The sequence below is a fragment of the Phyllostomus hastatus genome, unplaced genomic scaffold (assembly GCF_019186645.2).
Source record: "Phyllostomus hastatus isolate PE091 unplaced genomic scaffold, TTU_PhHast_1.1 phas_contig_34, whole genome shotgun sequence".
Lineage (NCBI taxonomy): Eukaryota > Metazoa > Chordata > Mammalia > Chiroptera > Phyllostomidae > Phyllostomus > Phyllostomus hastatus.
In genome coordinates, this window is record NW_025333857.1 from 50,733,755 (window position 1) to 50,754,493 (window position 20,739).

The following is a 20,739-nucleotide window of genomic DNA, read 5'->3' on the forward strand; positions in this document are numbered from 1 at the left end:
CTATTCACCAAGTTTTCCCCAGTGCCTGGCTCCAGGAATGGCACGTACCTGGTGCTCAGGAAGTACTTGATGAGTGAATGAATGAATGAATGAATGAAGCTATTCATCCAAGAGGCACAGTCAGAGAGATAACTAAGTTGTAAGTGCAGTAGCCTGAAAGAGGTAACTATGTGGAAAGAGATTCCAAACATAAAGGGAGGCTAAGATTCAAGTTAGGATCCCATAGAATTCAGGAACTAATACTCCTCTTGTGTACCAGGCACTATGCCTGGGCTTTCAGATCCTGTATTTTACTGAATTCCCACAACAGTCTTAGGAAGTGGCAGTTAGAACTCCTGTTTTATACATGAGGAAAAGGACACTTAGGGAAAGTAAAGGAGCACGCAAGCCCCCGGCCCTGGCTGAGAGGTGAGGTCCACCTAGAAGTTCCAGGGTGCCTTTCATGAGAGAAGTATGGGATGTTTATGGACATAACATGCATACATAAGCACAGATTTAGAAATAGCCCTCCACAGCCCCACTGTTAAAAGCAGAGACGGTAATACAAAATAAGGGCTTTTTAAATTTTGAGCCACTTTTTAGTTAGTGATCGACTTCCAGCACTGGCAGGGGCTTGGTGGTTTCAGAGTCTGAGCAATGGAATCATAGTATCTTGCCTCTGGCCTCATCAGTTTTTGACATTTAAGAAAACCAGGGAATCAACAGCCTTGGTTCACTGCAGAGAGAGGTGATGCACTGAGCTTCACCTCCATAGTTCAGGAGCGTTCTGTCCCAGGGTGAGTCTGCAACAGAGTGTGGTGCACACCAAGGAAGTTAGCATAGACAAGGGGTCGGGGTTGTTTATCCCAGGAGCGCAGTCTTGTCATTAGGGGTGTCCCAGCAGGTGTGACGGCACTGCGCTGGGTTCTGAACACCGCCCCACAGCTGTCCGGGTCCCTGTGTGTTAGGATATTTTCCCACTGGACAGACTGAATAGACCTATTTAATGTGTCTCTACTCTCCACCCCCATGACTTTTCTCCTACAGGTCAAACACTGCTGAAGATAAGTTTGTGTTCTGCAATGGACTTGTCCTGCACCGACTTCAGTGCCTTCGTGGATTTGGGGAGTGGCTCGACTCCATTAAAGACTTTTCCTTAAGTTTGAAGAGCCTGAACCTTGATATCCAAGCCTTAGCATGCCTGTCAGCACTGAGCATGATCACAGGTAAGCACCGCTCTGCGGTCCCCCAAAGTGACCACGCCCCCTTCCTCTCCTTTCCTGTGTTAAGGTGGATTGTGGCTTTGGCTGTCACACATGCATGAAAATAAGGAAACTGGTCACCACTTTTCTGAAATCTGCTATGTTTAACCCAGCTTAAACAGGCGACGTGTATCTGCAACTTACTGTCATGAACCTCCAGGAAACAGGACTCCTGTTGGGTTACCATTGTCAGCAGGCCCAATATATGAAAATCTGAATTTCCGCAGGCACCCTGCTGACAGTCGAACCCGTTGCTTCAGGGTGATTTTCACATGGGGTTTCAAAGGAAGATTACCTCACCCAGCCTGTTCCTGTGGGCAAAGGGGCAAGTTCCCCCTCTCCCCAGTCCTTGGCCATTGGCCCCAAGTAAAACCAAAGAATTACACACGCATAAAACACATGTTTATTTACTTATATACTTATTTATTTACAACTTTACTTAACAGCTTTGACAGAGGACTGAGGAAAATTTATAAATAGCAGAAATGGCTCAACTCAATAATTTTAAAAAGTTTAGAAACAGAAACATAAAACATATCCAACTTCTGTATTGTACTATTCTCTCCCTACACGCCTCCCCCTTTCTGTCTTTTGGGAGATAAAGGGTCCCAAGGTGGATGAGAGAGAACAAGAGAGAGTAAGAGGGAGAGCATGAAAGAGAGCAAGAACTAGAAAGGCATGTCAGTAGGAGAGGAGATGCCATCTCCCTGTGGCTGCTCCCAGGCCCACGGCCCGAGCTCCCTTTGTGCCTTCATACTTTCAGAGTTCCCAGTTTGATCTCATCTTTCTCGGCCAGACTGGGGCCTAGGGAGGCAGTGACAGCTGGTGGTGGCTCCAAAGGAGGCTAGCCAGACTCAGGGCTCACTTCCCATTCTTTTCATCAGACTGAAGCACAGCCTGGTGAGATCTATCTAAGTACCTTAAGAGGCTAGGCTGGTTCATCATTGAATGATTTACATGGAGGTGAAGAACGTTAAATGGCATATGTTAGAGTAGGAATCACAGGCCAACTTGTTCCCTCAGTGTTCCACGTGGAACCTCACTTCCTCTGGGTCTTTGGTCCTGACTAAGTAACTCCATTCCTCTTCTTTTTTTTTTAAATCCTCACCCAAAGATATATATTTATTGATCTGAGAAAGAGAAATAGAAATATTGATGTGAGAGAGAAACATCGATTGGTCGCTTCCTATATGTGTCCTGATTGGGAATCGAACTTGCAACCTTTTGGTGTAAGGGATAATGCTCCAACTAACTGAGCCACTTGGCCGGGGCAAAACTTCCTTCTTTTTGATGAGAACTGCCAAAGACTTCCAAGGAAGTCATTAATGAAACAAAAATAAAGGCAGTCTCTAAGGGTATGGATTCTATTTAAAAGAGTTTCAAACCAGGCGCACCTGAAGAAAATAAGCACATGTAAGACACTAGCCTACTACTGTGGCAGGACTGTAATGAAATGGGTTCAAAGGCTGCCTTTCAACTAAAATGCTTCAGCTCAACTTCAAAACCATTCAGCTCTTCCGAGGACAGTGAAGCATTCAAAACTAGGGAGCATGGCGTTTCGTTCATTTTTAAAAACAGAAACAAAATCTAGAGCCAGCCTTGGCTTTCAGTAAGTAAACCCAGTACATTGCCACATCTCTACGGCAATCACATCTGTATAGTTAATCTCTTTATGGCAATCACAACTGTATAGTTAATCTGTTTATGGCAATCACATCTGTATAGTTAATCTCTTTATGGCAATCACATCTATATAGTCCATCAACAAGCGTTCACCAATCCAGACCCTCTGGCATGTCAGTGGGTGTTCAGAGGTGAAAACACACATCCCCGGAGGGTACTCGTGACACAGGGTGTTGAGGGCCTTGGTAGGAATGTGGGAGCAGGCACACAGTGCTGAGAGGCCAAAGGTGGGGGTAGTCTCCTCCAAAGAGGTTCCATGACCTCGTCCTTGATAAAAGGATACGATGTCGCCAAGCTGAAGTGGAAGGAGTGAGATTTCTAGGCATAAATATAAATTTGCTAAAGCCATTGCCAGTATGTTTCGGGAAGGCTATGTCTGAACAGAGCAGAGGGATGGGAAACGAGACTGCTGTAAGTAGGACGCAAAGAACCTCTCACGCCTGGATGAGATGGTTGGAGTGTATGTTGAGGGGACCTGCGGGGATCCACACAAAGTTTTGACCAGAGGAGCATTGTGACGAGGCTTGCATTTTAGAGGGATCTACCCTGACAGCTGGTTTTGAGCACAAATTGTAGCAGAAAAGAGACTAAGAGGAAAAAGGCCCGTCCAGGTGTGAGAGCTGTAGTTTAAGAGGAGGGCCTGAGGGTCTGTGTCTTGTTGTTGTTGTTGTTGTTGTTGTTGTTGTTGTTTTACTCTTTAAGTAAATGTTAATAGACAACTGTGAGGGTAGGCAGTCCCAACCTGGAGTGATTGGACAGAGTAGGGATGAGGAGGAGGCGGTGCCAGTTCTGTCTGCGCTAGCATTTGCCGTGTGTCCTGTGGTGATGGCTGCTCAGCCCGCCGGTCCCGTGGAGCCTTGCTCAGGGAGGAGGCCATTTGGCAGGGTCGAAATAGCGCGGACTGGGGAATCCAGCTTCTCCCCCAGGTTTTAACCTGGGGTCCCATAGTTAATAAGTTAAACACCATTGGGTGATGTGTTTTATTTCTCCGAACTTTGGTTTTCCCATTTTTAAAAGGGGGATAACAATATCTAGACCATGAGACAGCAAAGATTGCATCAAATTGGGTTTGTGATGCAGCCAAACGGGATTCAGAAGAGGCACTAGATTCACGTGCGTTCCATCCTGGAGGGATGGAGACAGGGACTCCCTCAAATTAGGTACATGCCCACCCCTTGCCCTTGGGAACCCCGTGTAGTCCAAAATCAGTCTCAGTGACATGAGGAAACAGGTGGTGTGGCCTTAGAAGGCAGTATGTTTGCTGAATGTCTTCTTAGATGTTTGAGAGAGGCTCAGAGAAGGGAAATGATATTAAAGGAATTAAGCTGCACTTAAAATGCTCTGAGTCTTTTATGGCGGAGTTCAGTTCCTGCCCTCAGTCCTGCGGGCCTGTGCAGAGCGGGCTACGTTAGGTGCTGTGGTTATAGCATACATAACCCCCTCTTCTCTCATTTCTCGACCTTACAGTACTCTTTTTGTGATTTGCTGCTTGGGAGGGAGTTTGAAATGTGTGAAAGCATCAGGAAGTGGCAGAAAAGGCAATGCCTGGGAAACAGCAGTGTGCATTGTTCTGGATATTAATTTTCATTTGAATATGGGCTCCCATGAAATCTTGAATTCTGAATAAGCTCCATTGATCGTAAAGGGTGATTGTGGAATATCACTTGGGCTATTGGCATCAGAAAACACACAACCCAAAACTGTCTGTCCCGAAACCACAGAGAACGCATGAAAAGGAAACAGGGTCTTAGAAGGCTGACCAGTCTTGCTTCCAGGAAAATTAAGCATCTGGACAGCACTGATAGTTTGCAAAAACATGGCTTTTTTTTTCTCATTCCTTTTTTCTTCTTCCTCCACCCCTCTCTTTGTGAAAAACTGGGTGGTGAGGTGGGGCAGGAAATGGTTTCTTTCCGATTGCTGTTCTTCCCTACAGTAAAAGGGAGTTCCCCACAGTTGTGGTTGTTAAATGCTTTTAGGTCCCCCGTTCATCTGCCCTAACCATTCCTTTTTGCCAGTGCCGTATCCCTTACAGAGAGTAATAAAAATGCTTTGCTTCTGATAGGGTACTAATGAGGTGATATGTAGTTGCAGTTAACTAAGATTAATAAGTGAGTCCCCCCAAAGTTCGTGTGGAATTACCAGTTTACAAGTCCCCGATCATTAAACAAACAAATATTGGGGCCGTCAGGTGCAGTGTCCGTCTCCAGGGATGGATGCGTCCTGCTGTCAGAAAGCCTACGAGGAAGTCGTGTCTGATTGTGATGCAAGGAACTTGATGTATGGTGGTTAGTGCTCAGGTCCTTAAAACGGGCAGATTTGGTGCGGGGGGGCGGGGGGGGGGAGTCCAGATTCGGTGCTGGCCTTTTAGGGGTGCAGAAAGACCGAGGCGCTGGTCGTGAATGGCTTCCCAAGGAGGTGACATCTAGATATGGCGAGATATAGAGGAAGATATAGAGGAAGGATGTTGCAAATCAAGGAAACAGCATAGCAAGGTCATGGCAGTGGAACACTTCACATTTTGGGCAAAAGCAGGTACAATGGAATTGCATTAACCATTTGTTAGGTCACATACATAATCTCAATAGCAAGAAGAGAAAAATTAAAAGAGTGCAGGCTGTTGTCCTCAATGACTGTATGTCTTGGAGTGAGCACGAGAGGGAATCCACGTGGGTCCTGGTCTCTCCACTTCTGGTGTCTCCCCCCGTGTAGGAGGCTCGGTGCTGGAGACACGACAGTGAGCAGACGCGGTCCCCGCCCCCACGGAGCTGACATTTAGAGGAGGAGGCAGGCAATAGTCACATAGATACCTGATTTCAACCTGTACATCCTTCAGAGAGAAAAAACAGAAAAAAAGAATCTAGACTAGGAGTAAAAGGAAAAAGCCTCCTTCAAGAAATATTTGATCTGTGGTTTAAGAATGAGTAGATTTTAATTAGATGAAGAATGGAAAAACATGAGCATAGGCTTAAGTAGCTCTGTTATTTCACTCAGTCTCTCTCCCCTTCCTCTCTCTCTCTCTCTCTCTCTCTCTCTCTATCTCTATCTCTATCTCTATCTCTCTGTCTCTCCCTTTCCTCTCTCTCATTCCTTCACTCTTGCTCCTCACTCTCCCTCCTCTCTGCTCCTCTTCCTTGCCTCCCTTCCTCTCTCTCTCTTAGAGGAGGTATTTACAGCATGGATAGCTAGCTAAAATGCACAGGAATCCAACAGTGTCTTTAGATGCTAATACCACACAGGTTAGGAGTGTGATCTGTCGTCTGCTTGTTAACTGCTTTAACCCCGGTGGCTATATCAGGGCTTGGCACAGAATAGGTACTCAATAAATATTTGTTAAAGGAAGTCGTTAATCAATTAGTTAATTAGGTACACAGAAAGTAGGAGGGAATTACAGGGAGCTGAGTCATCTCAGAACAAGGAGGGACATTCTAACATAATGTTCAGGGCAGCCCGGTGTAATAGAAATATTTCTGAACTTGGAGTGAAAGAAATTAACAACCTGTTAATTTTGACCATGGGCAAGTCACTTAACTCTCTGAGCCTTACCTTATCTATTAAGTAAAGATTATCTTTGTCCTGCTTAATTCAAAGGATTGTAAGGTTGTGAGTGTGCAAAACACAGAGTTTATTCTTGTATTACTTTTTAGTAATTATTGCATTACTTTCCATTTGAACAACTGTAAACCTACTTTTGCCCACCCTTGCATTTTATTATCAGGTGAAATAATGAATGCCTAGTCCAGCTGGTGCAGGGTATTCTCTGTAACATCTGGTACTGGAGATTCTTGTCTTGGGTGGGAGTCTGACCAATGTGACTCAGATTCTTTCTGGTTTATATGTACTATGCTTCTGACACATAAATTCATTACTTAACCAATTCTGTAAGTTGTATTTTAAAGTTTTGAATACATAAAGCTGAGTTAAAATACTGAAGTACTGGGTTAAAATAAGGTAGATCAAAATGCAAAAAATACAGAGAAGCTAGCTCTGTTTAATGGCGGACAAAGATCTTAAACGAGCATCTGTGTATAATTCTCTAAGAAGGGGAAAAATTCAAATGTCTAATTTCCCCCAGAATTTGTGAACTCTCTGAATATCGGTTCTACAGCCATGTTTACCAAGCTGCAAGAAGAAAGGGGGTTCCTTAAACTAAAATGTCAGTGATTGGGGTTTTGAGGAATTCCAAATTACCAGGAAGCTCATAGACACTTAGTGACTCCCTAGTGATTTGAAAACCGTGCTGGCTGCTGGCAGTAGTTTGCATGGAGACTGAATTTTGTCTAATCGGCCCTTTTGAAAAAGTAAAGAAGCCACAAATCCAGTAGCTGTTCAAAACAACAAAGAAGGTGCCTTTGGCTTCTAACAGGAGTGTCTCTGAATTCCTTAAGGAATTCCAGGCCTAGCGTTGATCCAGCTGGCAGGAGGTATCGATCTTCACTTGAATTCACTGAATAAATAATGGTTGCCATAGTTATTGAGCAGTCACCACTGGTTGGAGAGCAGGGAGAACTCCCAGGCACCTTTTGTGAGTTTGGCCATGAGAAAGTCTGGTTACAAGGCTCCATAATCAACCCCCTCCCGAAATCCAGCCAACAACATTGCTCAATTTCTTTATTCTGACAATGGATATGGGATCTTGAATATAATTCAGGACATGAGGCACAGAAAGGAAAGGAAAGCTTTAAACAGTGGATTGGCATTTTATTCAGGAAGAAGCATCTCTCCCTGGGTTATGAACCTAATCTGGTATATCTCAGTATTAATAGGATGTACAGTCAACAAGATGATTGTGTGATCATGTTATAGCTACGAGAGGGCTCCACGAAGGACCAAATCCTCGTTTGTTCTATTTTAACATTGTTTATTATACAAACAGCATTAGCCTGGAAATTTCAAAAGAAAGAGTTATTGGACCATCTCATAAATTTGTTCACTTTTCTGTTTTCTTTCCTCCTCCTCTGTATGCAGAAATAATTTCTACATAGATGTAATCACAGCTTAGATGCCATTTTATGTTCTATTCTCTACTTAATGTGATGTTATGTATTTTTCCACGTTGCTTCTTAGCCTTAGTATATTGGTCCTTTCTGATGTCTGCAGAATCTTCCATTACGTGGACAGACTATCTTTTACTTAATAGTTCCTCTATTCTTCCCCTCTTTATCTTTGACCAATTTTTAAAATAGATAATGCTATCTAAAATGTCTTCATGCATATAGTTTTACTCTTCTGTTGAGTTTTTCCTTCACATAAATTCCCATGAGTGGTATTACTTGGTCAAAGGTTATGAGCATTTTATAACTCTTAAAATATACTGCCAAGTTTGCAGTCTGATTTTTTTTTCCTTTTTGATTGGGGGGGAGGGAATTAAAAATTTAGGCAGAACACCACTGCAGGCTGGATTACTCTTGAAGTTCACCCCTGAGTGCATGTATTGAATAAAGGTAAACCATAGAGGACAGATTTGCATCTGGGCTAATTAGCTAATAGTTTCCTGGGGAAAGCATAATTGTACACTGCAAAGCTTAGGGGATTTTATTTCCTTTTTTTTTTTTTTTGACCCTGCAGTTGCCAGCCATGGCCACGTGTCAGGCATCGTCTTAGGTGCTGACCGTACCACAGGATGACAGAACACTGTCATGCAGCGTCGTCTCAGCTGGGCCTCACAATAACCTATAGCAGTGGGTTTTATTACAGTCACACTCTTTCTTCTGATTTATTGTGTGATACTTTAGACACACAGAAAGGAAAGAAGAATACAACAAAGACTTATATGTCTACCCATTTTCCTAGGATGACATTGAGGCTCAGAGAGATTAGGTCACGCCACTAGGAAGTGATAGAACCAAAACTGGACCTTGGGTCTGGCTCCAAACCCAGTGCCCTTTCCTCTGTGTTGTGTTGCATCGAGATGAGACGTCTGCATGTTACAATCCATTGAGATGCTGCTGGCGATTTTCATAGTTGGACTTGAATATAATCATAACACCTCAAAGCTGGAAGGGATCTTGGAGGTCGTTAAATCCACCCTCCTTCTCTAAGGTGGGCCCTAGAGAGGGAAGAACGCGCCCGAGTCATACACAGTCAGCCCAGCTGGGGAAGGATGCAGGTCTCCCGGCGTGTGGGCCTCCTTTAACTTCACATGAGAGAAGGAAAAAATGTCTGGGTGGTTGCTTTGTTTTTCTGATGATTTTGGCTACAGGGAAGTAGCTTTTCTCACACAAATATTCCCAACTAAAAAAAAAAAATAATGTGGGGAAAATTAGAAACTAAAATATGATTTCTCACTGGGTGTATGTCTTTCATCTCTTGTGAATTATTATTTTATGTCTAGGATATACTGAGAGAGGAAAACTTGGACTGAGATGACTGGGGCCAGGAAGAGACATGATGAACACTCTGAGATAACAGGGGCCAAGGTCTTGTCTCAGGAAGGGCTCTGACACCTACATGCTGAGAGAGCAAAGCAGTTGGCACTGGGTGCCAGGCTTCTTTCTCGTTACAGGGAGAGGTACCATCGCTTTGGAGCAAGAGGGAAGAGTCTGCCTTAGAAGACAGGGTGCAAATCCCAGCTTTCAGCAGCTGTGTGACTTTAGGAAAACCACTTAAGCTTATACATAAAATAAGAGGCCATGATATTTAATAAGGGGATCATTTTATATACTGTTCTATAGAAAGTAGCATACTGGTATTTGTGTCTAGCTGCATTATGAAATGCCTACGCTGCCTCCTCCTCGGCCTCCTCCCCTCTTTGACTTCGCTGTCCCCACAGCAGGAGGATGTGTGTGTTTTTTACAGACCACCAGGTGTAAGCCCATAGGTGTTTCAAGGGGGATAAACAAGGAAAAGGAAACCTGGATTTTTTTCAACGCTGGTCAGCATGAGAGCACAAAAGTGCACTTTGGTTTGGGTCTTGCGGGGCAGCCCTTGCATTAGCCAGTGGAACTTACAGCCTCCCCCACCAAGTGGGTCTGTCAAAATGGGAATATTCATTTATTTGCTTGGATGTGATTCCGGGTCACTCTGAAAACAAGTTGCCTCCTGACAGGGCCTTTGTAAGTAAGACCTTGCTAGTATTAGCTGAGCAAAATAATAACCATCCTGTCATTCATTCAGTATGGCTATGTGCAGGAAACCATCCTCTTCAGCTGCGCTATTCCCCTAAGTTGGGCTGCCCAGAAACCCTGAACTGCATTGTGTGTATCTTTATTTTATGAGGAAACCAGGGCTGAGAAGTTATGAGGAAACCAGGGCTGAGAAGTTACTTACTCAAGGGCACACAGTGAGTGACAGACTAGGTTTTAAACCCTGGTGCTGTTTGATACCAAAGGGCATGACCTACCTCTAAGAGGGAGGGCAATTGAATTGTAAAATGCCATTCCAACTGGAAGAATGGAAGACAGGCCTCGAATGAGGGATTCAAAGTTTCTTAAGACGTAACTGCCTCCTAAACTTGACCTTCTCTATGCCTCTGCAGAACGACATGGGTTAAAAGAACCAAAGAGAGTGGAGGAGCTATGCAACAAGATCACAAGCAGCTTAAAAGATCACCAGAGCAAGGGACAGGCTTTGGAGCCCACCGAGCCCAAGGTCCGGGGTGCCCTGGAAGAACTGCGGAAGATCTGCACCCTGGGCCTCCAGCGCATCTTCTACCTGAAGCTGGAAGACCTGGTGTCTCCACCTTCCATCATTGACAGGCTCTTCCTGGACACCCTGCCTTTCTGAGCGGGGGCAGCCTGAGCAGGGAGCCGCCTCGTCTGCTAGCACCTGCTTGCTCAGTGGCAGAGGGATGGGTGCGGACGCCTCCCATGCCTGTCCGTCCTTAAGAGGAAAAGCAGCTCCTGACAAAAAGAAAGACTTTTTTTGTTTATTTGTTTCTGGCACTTTTCTTTATAACCTAAAGCCAGAAAACTTGCAGAGTATTGTGTTGGAGTTGTGTTTTATATTTAGGCTTTGGGGTTGGGGTGGGAGGGGGTTATAGTTCATGAGGGTTTTCTAAGAAATTGCTAACAAAGCACTTTTGGACGATGCTATCCCAGCAGGGGCGGGGAGAAAAGGATAATATAACTGTTTTAAAACTGTTTCTGGGGAATACAATTATAGTTGCTTTGTATTTAAAAACAAGAACAGCCGAGGGTTGTTCGCCAGGGTAGAACCTGTCTTGAGAGGATCGCTTTAGAACACACTTCCTGTATCAAGGGTACATATAGGTGGCGCAAACAAGGCACAAATTCCCCGTTCTTAATTTCTTTCTTCCTTTATTTCAACCAACGGTGAAAGACGGAGGATAACCTATAAATGAGACATAGCAAAATGATAATGGCTGTTTGCTTCCATATACAAGTGCAATTTTTAAAGTGCTGTCTTACTAAGTCTTGTTTATGAACTCTCCTTTATTTTATATGGAAGTAAAAAGGAGGCAGTCAAGTTAACAAATGACAGATGCTAATTTCCTAGCAAAGGCTTTGTCCACCTGGCCCAGAGAACCCTTCTGAGGTATGGGCCATCCAAGATTTCAGGCCATTCTTAGTGGATCCAGATCCCTGCCCTGACTGTCCAGCTGTCCTGAAGGGGGCTCAGTTTATGAGACGGATCGCGTACAACTGCCTTGGTTGTGTTCTATCCAGAGTTCCCTAAACTTGCTTCAGTTATAGCAACTAACCGACACTTCCATTCAGAAGCCCAGGAGCATTTAGTGAGTCTCAAGTGACTGATCCCTAGATAAGAACATGCAAATAAATAGGAACTGGATCACACAGGGTAAACACCAGGGGTAATAAGGTTTTTTAAATATATATAATTTAATTTTTGTTATCGGTGAAAGAGACAATTTTGGAGAGCAAGCAAGTCTTATTTTTTAAAAAATAGTATGAATGTGAGTACTAGAAAGGATTAGTGGGCTGCGTTTCAACATTCCGTGTTCGTACTCCCTTTTGTATGTTTATACTGTTAATGCCATATTACTATGAGATAATTTGTTGCATAGTGTCCTTATTTGTATAAACATTTGTATGCACGTTATATTGTAATAGCTTTGCCTGTATTTATTGCAAGACCACCAGCTCCTGGAAGCTGAGTTACAGAGTACTGAAATTGGGTGTTCACAGTGGCTTGGATACGCCAATTAGAAATTAAATAAGCAAAGATATATAAATATAGCAGGTTACATATATATTTATAATGTGTCTTTTTATTAACCATTTGTACAATAAATGTTACTTCCCATGCAGTTATTTTATGATTCATTTGCAGTGACTTTTAAGGCAGTACTGTTTAGCACTTTGATATTAAAATTTTGCTTATGTTTTGCTAAATTCAAATAATGTTTGAAGATTTTTAGGCCTAAAAGTCTTTATATTATATATTCTGTATCAAGTCAAAATATCTTTGGCCATTTTTGCTAAGCCACAAACTTTGAATGTCAAACTGATGTCACAATAGTTTTTGTTAGGTTTAAATCATTTTTGCTTTAGTCTTTTTAAAGGGAAAATAACAAAACTATGCTGTTTATACTGTCATTAAATTATCAATCAAACAAATGCCAAATGAATTACCTAATCACTGCAAAAAGTAACCCAGATAGCAAACCCTGTTTTTTCCAAAAGTCATTCTGATATTTGATCATATATTATGTTTGTGTGAGCTTTTATGAAAGATTATTATTTTTATATCAAGACGATAGGATCTGGCATGTTAGTCTCTAGGAAGTCAGACTTGGAAGGGGCCTGACTTGTCAACTAGTCCACCCCCACCCTGAAATTTGTAGAGGAGAAAACCCAGGGCCCATCAAAGGGTAAAGAGTTCCCCAAGGTCAAACAACTAGTACCAGAATCAAGACTAGGACCTAAATCTCCTTTTCATCATCTTCTTACTTGATTTACTGCATCTATAGGAAAACAGGCTTTTAAAAATAACCAGTAAAGCTTACATTTTACCTGATGATAACCATGAATAAAGTAGTACTTTTGCATTAATTTTTTCAGCTTATATGTGAACATACTAAACATTTTTAAATACCAGGAAAGCTAACATTTCATGTAAGGTATCAATTGCTTCAGACCAAATTCAGGTTGAATTTGAATATATTAGAAGTGCTATGCATACATAATCCTTTTGTGCACCATTAGTATTAGAAAGTCAGTCCCTGTTTTTTCTTTTTTTTTGTCATGTCTGAAAACAACAACAAAAACAGAGCCCCAGAGAAATGCTGTTACTTTTTATTTTTACACCCATCAGATTTAAGGAAAAGACTTTGTAACCACGATGTTGATTGGCTGGAAGAAATAAAGAAGGGTTTTAGTTATTGGTCCAGACACGAGTGCTGAACATAAAGATGATAGCCAGTGCTCTTCTGTCTTCCCTAGTTGTTACAACTACGAGAGCCTCCCAAGTCATCTATCAGTCCAACCCTCTTTCTTTGTCTTAATATGGACACACACGTTTATACAGTGGATGACCAAACTAGCGCAGAAGAGGACAGCAAGAATTAAAGCAGGTGATTCTTCCCTTGTGGGAGATCTCTCTAGTGAGAACTTGCCTTCTGTGGGCGGAAATCAGGAATCCACCAGCTGTTAATGGAGAGTGCCTTGCTTTTATTTCAGACAGCAGAGTTTTCCAGAGTTTCTCTGCTCCTCAAACGGCATTGCTCTTTAGTATGTGTTAACCTGTGATTTGAAAGAAATGCTCTTGTATATTAACAATGTACATTGAAATGATTAAATTAAATTACATTTTATCAATGGCTGCGGGTGTGTTGAATAAGCATGCTTCATTTAACAGTGTTTTCGTAATCGTTTATTTAATAGTATTTGCTGTGAACTCTTAAACACATCCCCAAATGGATTTTTTCAAAAGCTTACTAATGCTGAAAAATTAATAGGCATTCCAATTGGAAATATATGAAACCTCACTGATTGGGAAGAAGGACATTCTAAATTCAATAACCACTCATTGACTACTTCCTGCTTGCAGAGCACTGCTGGGTGCTTTTAGGAGATACAAATGCACAGTGTATGAAGCTGCTTTTCTTTCAACTGCATGTAACTTAATGGAGCTAACAATTCGTTGTCCAAGTATATTCTTTAGGGGTATGCAGGATTGAGCTCTGCATCAAGATGATGGGATATCAATTGTTTGTGAACCATAATTTATAAGAATCAAGGTTAGAGTTCTCAGGGATGGCTCAGTGCTCTGCTTTTTTGTGGAAGCCATTGCGACTACACTGCTAGACGCCCCTCTCTGTGGGCAAGGTCAGTGCAACCTTTATTCAACTCTACCCCAAACACCCTGTATTGAGTTGGTACAGACACATTTTTTTGCGTGTGTCGATGGCTCAAAAAAGAAATGTGGAGCTCTTGAGATTTACTTTGTCAGTTTATGCATAAAGTATTTTCTGTGACATCTAAGAGCCATGTGTGGTCTAAAAGCTAAGCCCTTCTTCCTGCTTCTTAGCGGTACTTTCGTTTCCTCAGCAATAAAATATGATTAGTAAGGAAAAAAAAGAGAAATAATGAGAGATTATCTTGCATATGAATTTAGACACAGGGGCTTGGCCAGAAAATAAAGCGGAGTTGGGGGGAAGAAAGGATTAAGTTCCTTCTTTGGGGGCACTCGGGTCTGGTTTGAGTGGGGAGGGAGATAAGAAGTCACTAAATAAGGGGGTACTTGCCTGTAGTTGAATTGTCATAAGTTAAATACACCAAAATAATATTTTAGCATGAGAAGCTAAAGGTTGACTTTTTTAAAATTTGTGGTAACATGCACGTAACACTTACCATCTTAACCATTTCTACATGTGCGGTTTAGTGATGTCAAATACGTTCATGTTGTTTAACCAGTCGTCAGAACTCTTCATCTTGCAAAACTGAGACACTTACAGGTCTTTTGCACGAACATGTTTCCTTTCTCTAGAGTAAATATGTAGGCGTGGAATCGCTGGGTAGGTTTAACTTATGAGAAGCTGCCAAGCCTTTTTATATAGAAATAGAATGTTTAGCCAGGCACAAGGCCACTCAGGATAAACACGTCTCAGACTTCCATGCAGCTAGGGGTAGCCTTGGCAGTCTGTTCTGGTCAATGGGACATGAGTGAAAGTGTCATCTGGGTACTCTGTCCTATATGCCTCTCTCTCCTTCCAGATGGCATCTGACAGCAACCTTCTAGAGACAACATTAGTATTGTCTGGCCCCAGAAAGTGTCTCTATGGGTGGAAATTTCAACTTGGAAAAGAAGCAGGAGTAGTCGCATGATAGGTGATGTTCTCCGATGGCTTGTGTATAGGGCTGGTCCTATAATGTGTCTGATTTGTATTTTAACCCACATTAGCTGTGGCTTCTGTTCTTTAGGATCTAGAAGGCACTGTTTTGAACTTCCTATTCCAAAGAGAGGGAAGCCCAAAGACCTCCTCAAGATAGCTACAAATTCTCACCGTTTTTACATTAGCCCTTGCTTTAGGGTGCCACTTCTGTTTGCTTAGTTCTGTTAAGGAATTGCCTTGCTGTACTTCTTTCTGGTGTCATCCCTATTTTGGGGAGTACAGCTTGGATCTTTTCCTTAATTTCCACACCAAAATCACATTTAAGGCTTCCCGGGTCCTATAAACCTATGTTAAGCAACAGCTGGTGTCATTCACTTCTTGTTCATCCCTCTCTCCTCCTATCCGGAACATGAATGCTACCTTAGACCATGGAGATAAGGACACCTCTTCAGGACCGTAGAAAAATAAATCGGAAGGAATCTAGTGCTCTGAGAGCTTTGTGGAGAAGAGCCATCCTGTCAGTCCTAGGCTGCTTATATTAAACGATTCATGAGAAAGAAAGAACTCCTTGTTTAAACCGTTATTTTGAGTTTTTCCATGACTCAAAGCTGAACTATATTCCAGCTGAGATACACAAGATGCAAGAAAAATGGCCCATCTGCAGCACAGGTTTAAAAAAAAGGTGTCAGGAGTATTAAGGATAGTGACTCAGTATGAATCATGTTTTGAGGCTACCAAAAACTCCAAGACATCTTAAGTCACAATTATTTATTCATTTATTAATTCCTCGATTCATTCAACTTTGCTCTAGGTCCTATATGTTTCTGCTTCTTCATAACCTCCTAGACCGGATGCAGCCTGCCCCCACATGGTCGTAATTCTTTCTATCTTGTGGTTTCTCTTATCACCTTCTAATTTCACTTTCACCACTAACCACCTTATTCAGTATTTTCCAATTCCTATTCCTGAGAGAGAAAATGTAATAAGTCTAGCTCAACCATTCATGCCATGCCAGATTAGATGCCTGAACAATCTGTGGACTAGGTGCCCTTGGGTCATCTCTGGCCCAGTCAGCTGTGGTTAAGGAAGAACATGCATCAACCCTTCAGAAAATACAGTAATGTGAATAGTTTCCGTCTGAAGAAGCTGTGATTATAGTGGCATTGTGACTATCATATCCACTGGAGTAGGAAGCTTGATGTGGTTCATGGGAGCAATTGTAGAGGACAGTTTGGGTAGAATCATTCCTTCTTGATCTCTTTAGTGCCCAGCACAATGCCTGGTTCCCTGAAACCTTTAGAAAATGCTTGCCGAGTGAATTCAAGTTAGATATTCATTGATGAAAGTGAGAGATGGAAAACATATCAAATTCCCACGAGATAGATTATGTCATGGTTTCCAAAGTTGGTATCTATCTAGTTTCATGATTTTCTTTCTTTTCTTTTTTTTTTGTTTTTAAGTATATTTTATTGATTATGCTATTACAGTTGTCCCAATTTTTTCTCCTCTTCATTCCCCTCTTCCCTGCACACCCCCCACTCTCTAGCATTTCCCCCACTTAGTTCATGTCTTTGGGCCATACATGTAAGTTCTTTGGCTTCTCCATTTCCTATACTGTTTCATATTTTTCTGAACTTCAGTGGAAAAAAAAAGACAGAGAAAAAGAGTGAAAGTCATCACAACCCCAAGGAAGGTTTGTTTTTTTCCTTTCCTTTAGAAAGCAGCTGTCAGTTTAACTTATCCGAAAATACCGTCAGTGATGAGCATGACTGAAAATGCGTTTTATCTGTAATTAGAGAGATTACATTAAACACTATTATTTGCAGACACACATTGAATTAACCCTAATCGAGGCTAGCAAATAGTAGAGCCTGCCTATTTTTTGCCTCAAAATTTTTAGAAAATTGTGACAGTTGACACACAAGGGACAATGCTGACGAGATTTCTTTCCATCAAATGCCAGACAGTAATTGTAATTGCGTTTTAAAGTGTTTTAGGCAGTTTCTTTAGCAAATCAGAAGTTGCCACAAATTGTGCCGATAGTACCCAAACATGGGGGTTGTTGGCTGTGCATTCCAATGTGAGTTTAATGAATTGATTTTTTAAGGAATTTAACTTTGCATCTGTTTTCAGATATAATTAATTCACTCTGATTAATGTGATTAGCATGGATATCAGTGGATTACACTTGATCTCCTTTATTTATTCACTTATTTTTAATCTGCCACACTGTCCATGGGGAAATTATAAAAGTGTTTTTGGGAAAACATCTTGCTGGTAGCTTTGATCACATTGGATTTCCTGCAAAGCAGAATCTTGGCAGGAAGTCACTGATTATTCAGGGTGTGAAGCAATGTGCTTTTGTTCGAGGGACCTATCCAAGTTTACACAGTCCCTGACTTGAAAGAGTTTACAATCCAGAGGGGAAGATGACACCAACATTCCAGTGAAAGTCACTTGTAGAAAAACAGGGCTGTTCTCAGATTCTCCTTTCTCTGAGCGCCTCTCCCCAGCTCTCCTCAATAATGCTATTACCTAGGGCACGTCCATGGCCTGCCTCTTTCATCCCCGCACGGCCCTGGGCAGTCTTATTCATGTCTTCAGCTACCAGTCCTAAATCTGCATCTCTAACTCAGCCCTTCCTCCTGAGCTTTCAACCTGGAGGCTCCAGGTGCCTCCAGGTACCTTCATCTGCGTATCCCACTGGTTCTTCAAATTTAACATACCAAACCCAAATCTGTCGTCTCCATCCAAATTTTCCCCTGCTGTCTTCCCAATCTGTGTAAATAGCTCCTCCATTCTCCCAATTGTCCGAGCCCGCTATTTCCAACTGGTGCGCCATGTCAGGCACACTGGTGTGCTGTGAGAATTTTTAAAACATGCAATACCTGACTATTTAGTCAGGGGCACTGACCTCTTTTCCCTTAGACTGTCAAATAGAAAAAATGAAAACAGCCATCACAACATTCCAGTATGAATGAATCAAAATTATACCTACTTTTTTCTCAGATCGGCAAAAAAATACATTATTGGTATCCCACAAATTTTAATAATTAGTTTACATGTGCCACGAGATGGAAAAGGCTAAAAATCATGGGTCCACTCTAAACTATTATTGTGAGTCTCAGAACAAGAAGGTACCCTTTTATTCCTCTTGGTTCTCAAAATGTGCATCTTTAATGTTCATTGGAATCATCTGGAAAGCTATTCAAAATGGTTTTCTGGCCCTGCCCAGTGTGGCTGAGTTGGTTGGAGCATCGTCCTGTAACCAGACAGTTGTTGGTTCAATTCCCAGTCAAGGCACATATCTAGGTTGCAGGTTCAATCCCCTATCCAGGTTCGTGCGATTCCTAGTCAGGGCACCTCCAGGAGGCAACCAACCAGTGTTTCTCTCTTGTATTGATGTTTCTTTCTTTCCCTTCCACTCTCTCTAAAAGCAATGAAATAAAGAAAGGAAAAACATTTTCTGAGACTCCTGTCCAGAAATTCTGTTTCAGCAGTCTAGAGTGGGGTCCATGAGTTTGCACTTCTAGGAAAGCTTATGAGTGACACCAGTGCTGTTGGGCCAGGGACCACATTTCAAGGACAATTACCCTAGAGAATGAAAAGAACTCGGGCACATTTCTCTGACCCAGCAACTCATTACTATTTGAGTGATCACTGGCAAAGAATGAAAGTCCAGGAAGCTAATCTCCTCTGGGGAGAGCATTTCTGCATCAGCCTGAGGAAGCATGAGTTAAGGAAACAGTATGTGATTTAAATATTTCTTGATCCATCAACTATGCATGGAGTGCCTACTCTCTGTTAGGCACGGTGCAAGGCACAGAGCTAGGCTCTAAGATACAACGCTGAGTACAACCATGGCACAATCCATGTTTTAACAGGTGAACTTGAGCAATTCATTGAAAGAGACTTAGATGTCTCATCTGTAAAATGGGGATAGGAATGGCACTGGTTGACTTTATGCAGTATCAAGTAGAGGACTATATTAAGTGCCTAGTTCAGTACCTTGCACATTGATACTCAATAAGGGTACATAATAAATAGCAATTAGTTCTTTTTTATGTTAGAATTAGCCACTCTAAAGTGCTATCAAATATTAGTTGTCACTATTTTTAGCATTATTTTATAGATTCCCTCAATGAGCCTACCCAGGTAGTTGGCTAGGCTTTCACAATAAAAGAAAAGACCTCAAACAACTGAAGACATCATGAAACATTCGTGGTCATGGAGTCCAGAGTTTCTTTCTTTAAGATTATTGTGGCTTAAGTGTTAATAATAGTTTCCAAATTTCCCCCCAAAAAAGACTCTTGCATGGTTTATTGTTTGATTAATTGTAATTCTCTCAGGTAAATTGGAGTTGACTCAGAAGCCAAGAGAAACAAAAAAACCTGTTCTTTTTTATTAGATTCTAGGATTTTGAGTGTCACTTTGCTTGAAAGGAAGTGGATATGAAGATAATAAGAAAACTTTTATTGTTATTAAAGACAAAGTGAGGTGTGGCCAAACAATGGAATGCTAGTAAAGCCTTGGAAATGACGTTGATTTGAATTTACTGGTATATAAAAAAAATGGCAAAGAGAACAGTATGTGCCATTTTGATTTTTTAAAACATTATAGGCTTATTTATGTGTCTCTACATGGAAAAAAGTCTGGAAAGCTACACTCCTATTTCTGTGAAATAATTATAATCAACCTCCAAATATGAGTCTCTATATTTTCTACATTTTATTCAATGACTACATGTGGTACAATAAGCATTTGGGAAAAGGAGAAAGAAAGAGAATGAGCCCACAGGTCCCACAAGTCCCACAAGTCCCACAAGGGATGAACAAACCTGTGGAAGCTCCCAAGCAATGGTTCTCAATCCGGATGCGTGTTAGTATCACCGGGGGAGTTTTAACAGCATCTCAATAGCCAGGGGGCACCCAAGACCAATTAAATAAAAATCTCTGGGGCTAGAAGCCAGGCTCCAATAGTGTTCATCTCCCCAGGTGTTTTCCATGAGTAGCCAAGGCCGAGAGTCAGTGCCTCGGCAGACCTTCTGCAGCTCCTTGTATGTATTCGGTAGGCCAGGGGTCCCCACGACCACGCTGGGCCCCGAGAGAAACGTCCGTGTTCATTGGCCCCAATATCAGCATAATTTTATTCGTATTTCAAAATGACTTAGAACTAGATCAGGGCTAGAAAGGACTCTGGCCCCTGGATGGACTGAAGCAGAAATGGTGGAAACAGGGCACGAGCTGGAGTATCTAGGTCCTCGGCGATGCCTGCCCTCTGACGGCCGTGTGACAGCGGACAAGCTGGTCTTCTTCTCTGAGTGAACCTCAGGTTCCTCGTGGCTCTTGCCTCTCTGGGCTGCTATTATGATTCAATTCATTAAAATCCATGAGAAGAGTTTTGTAAAATGTCAAAGACTAAATAAGTATTCATATTTTATAACCAATATTATGAAGAATGTGCTCAGGCAGAGATGATATCTGAGGAAGACACGGAAAGGCTGACTTTCTCCCCCAGAGGAGACCCAGGCCTCAGGATGAGCAGGGAGACAGAAGCTCAAAA

The 20,739-nt window shown here is 42.1% G+C and overlaps 1 protein-coding gene across 1 annotated transcript in view; it reads left to right on the forward strand.

Annotated features, from left to right (window-relative positions):
- NR4A3 (nuclear receptor subfamily 4 group A member 3) overlaps positions 1–10,858 on the forward strand; it is a 33,291-nt gene extending 22,433 nt beyond the window's left edge. The window contains exons 7-8 of the mRNA XM_045840671.1: positions 1,027–1,205; positions 10,399–10,858. Coding sequence (XP_045696627.1) covers positions 1,027–1,205; positions 10,399–10,646 — 427 coding nt within the window. The 3' untranslated portion in view covers positions 10,647–10,858. The remainder of the gene's footprint in view (positions 1–1,026; positions 1,206–10,398) is intronic.
- Positions 10,859–20,739: the final 9,881 nt, after the last annotated feature.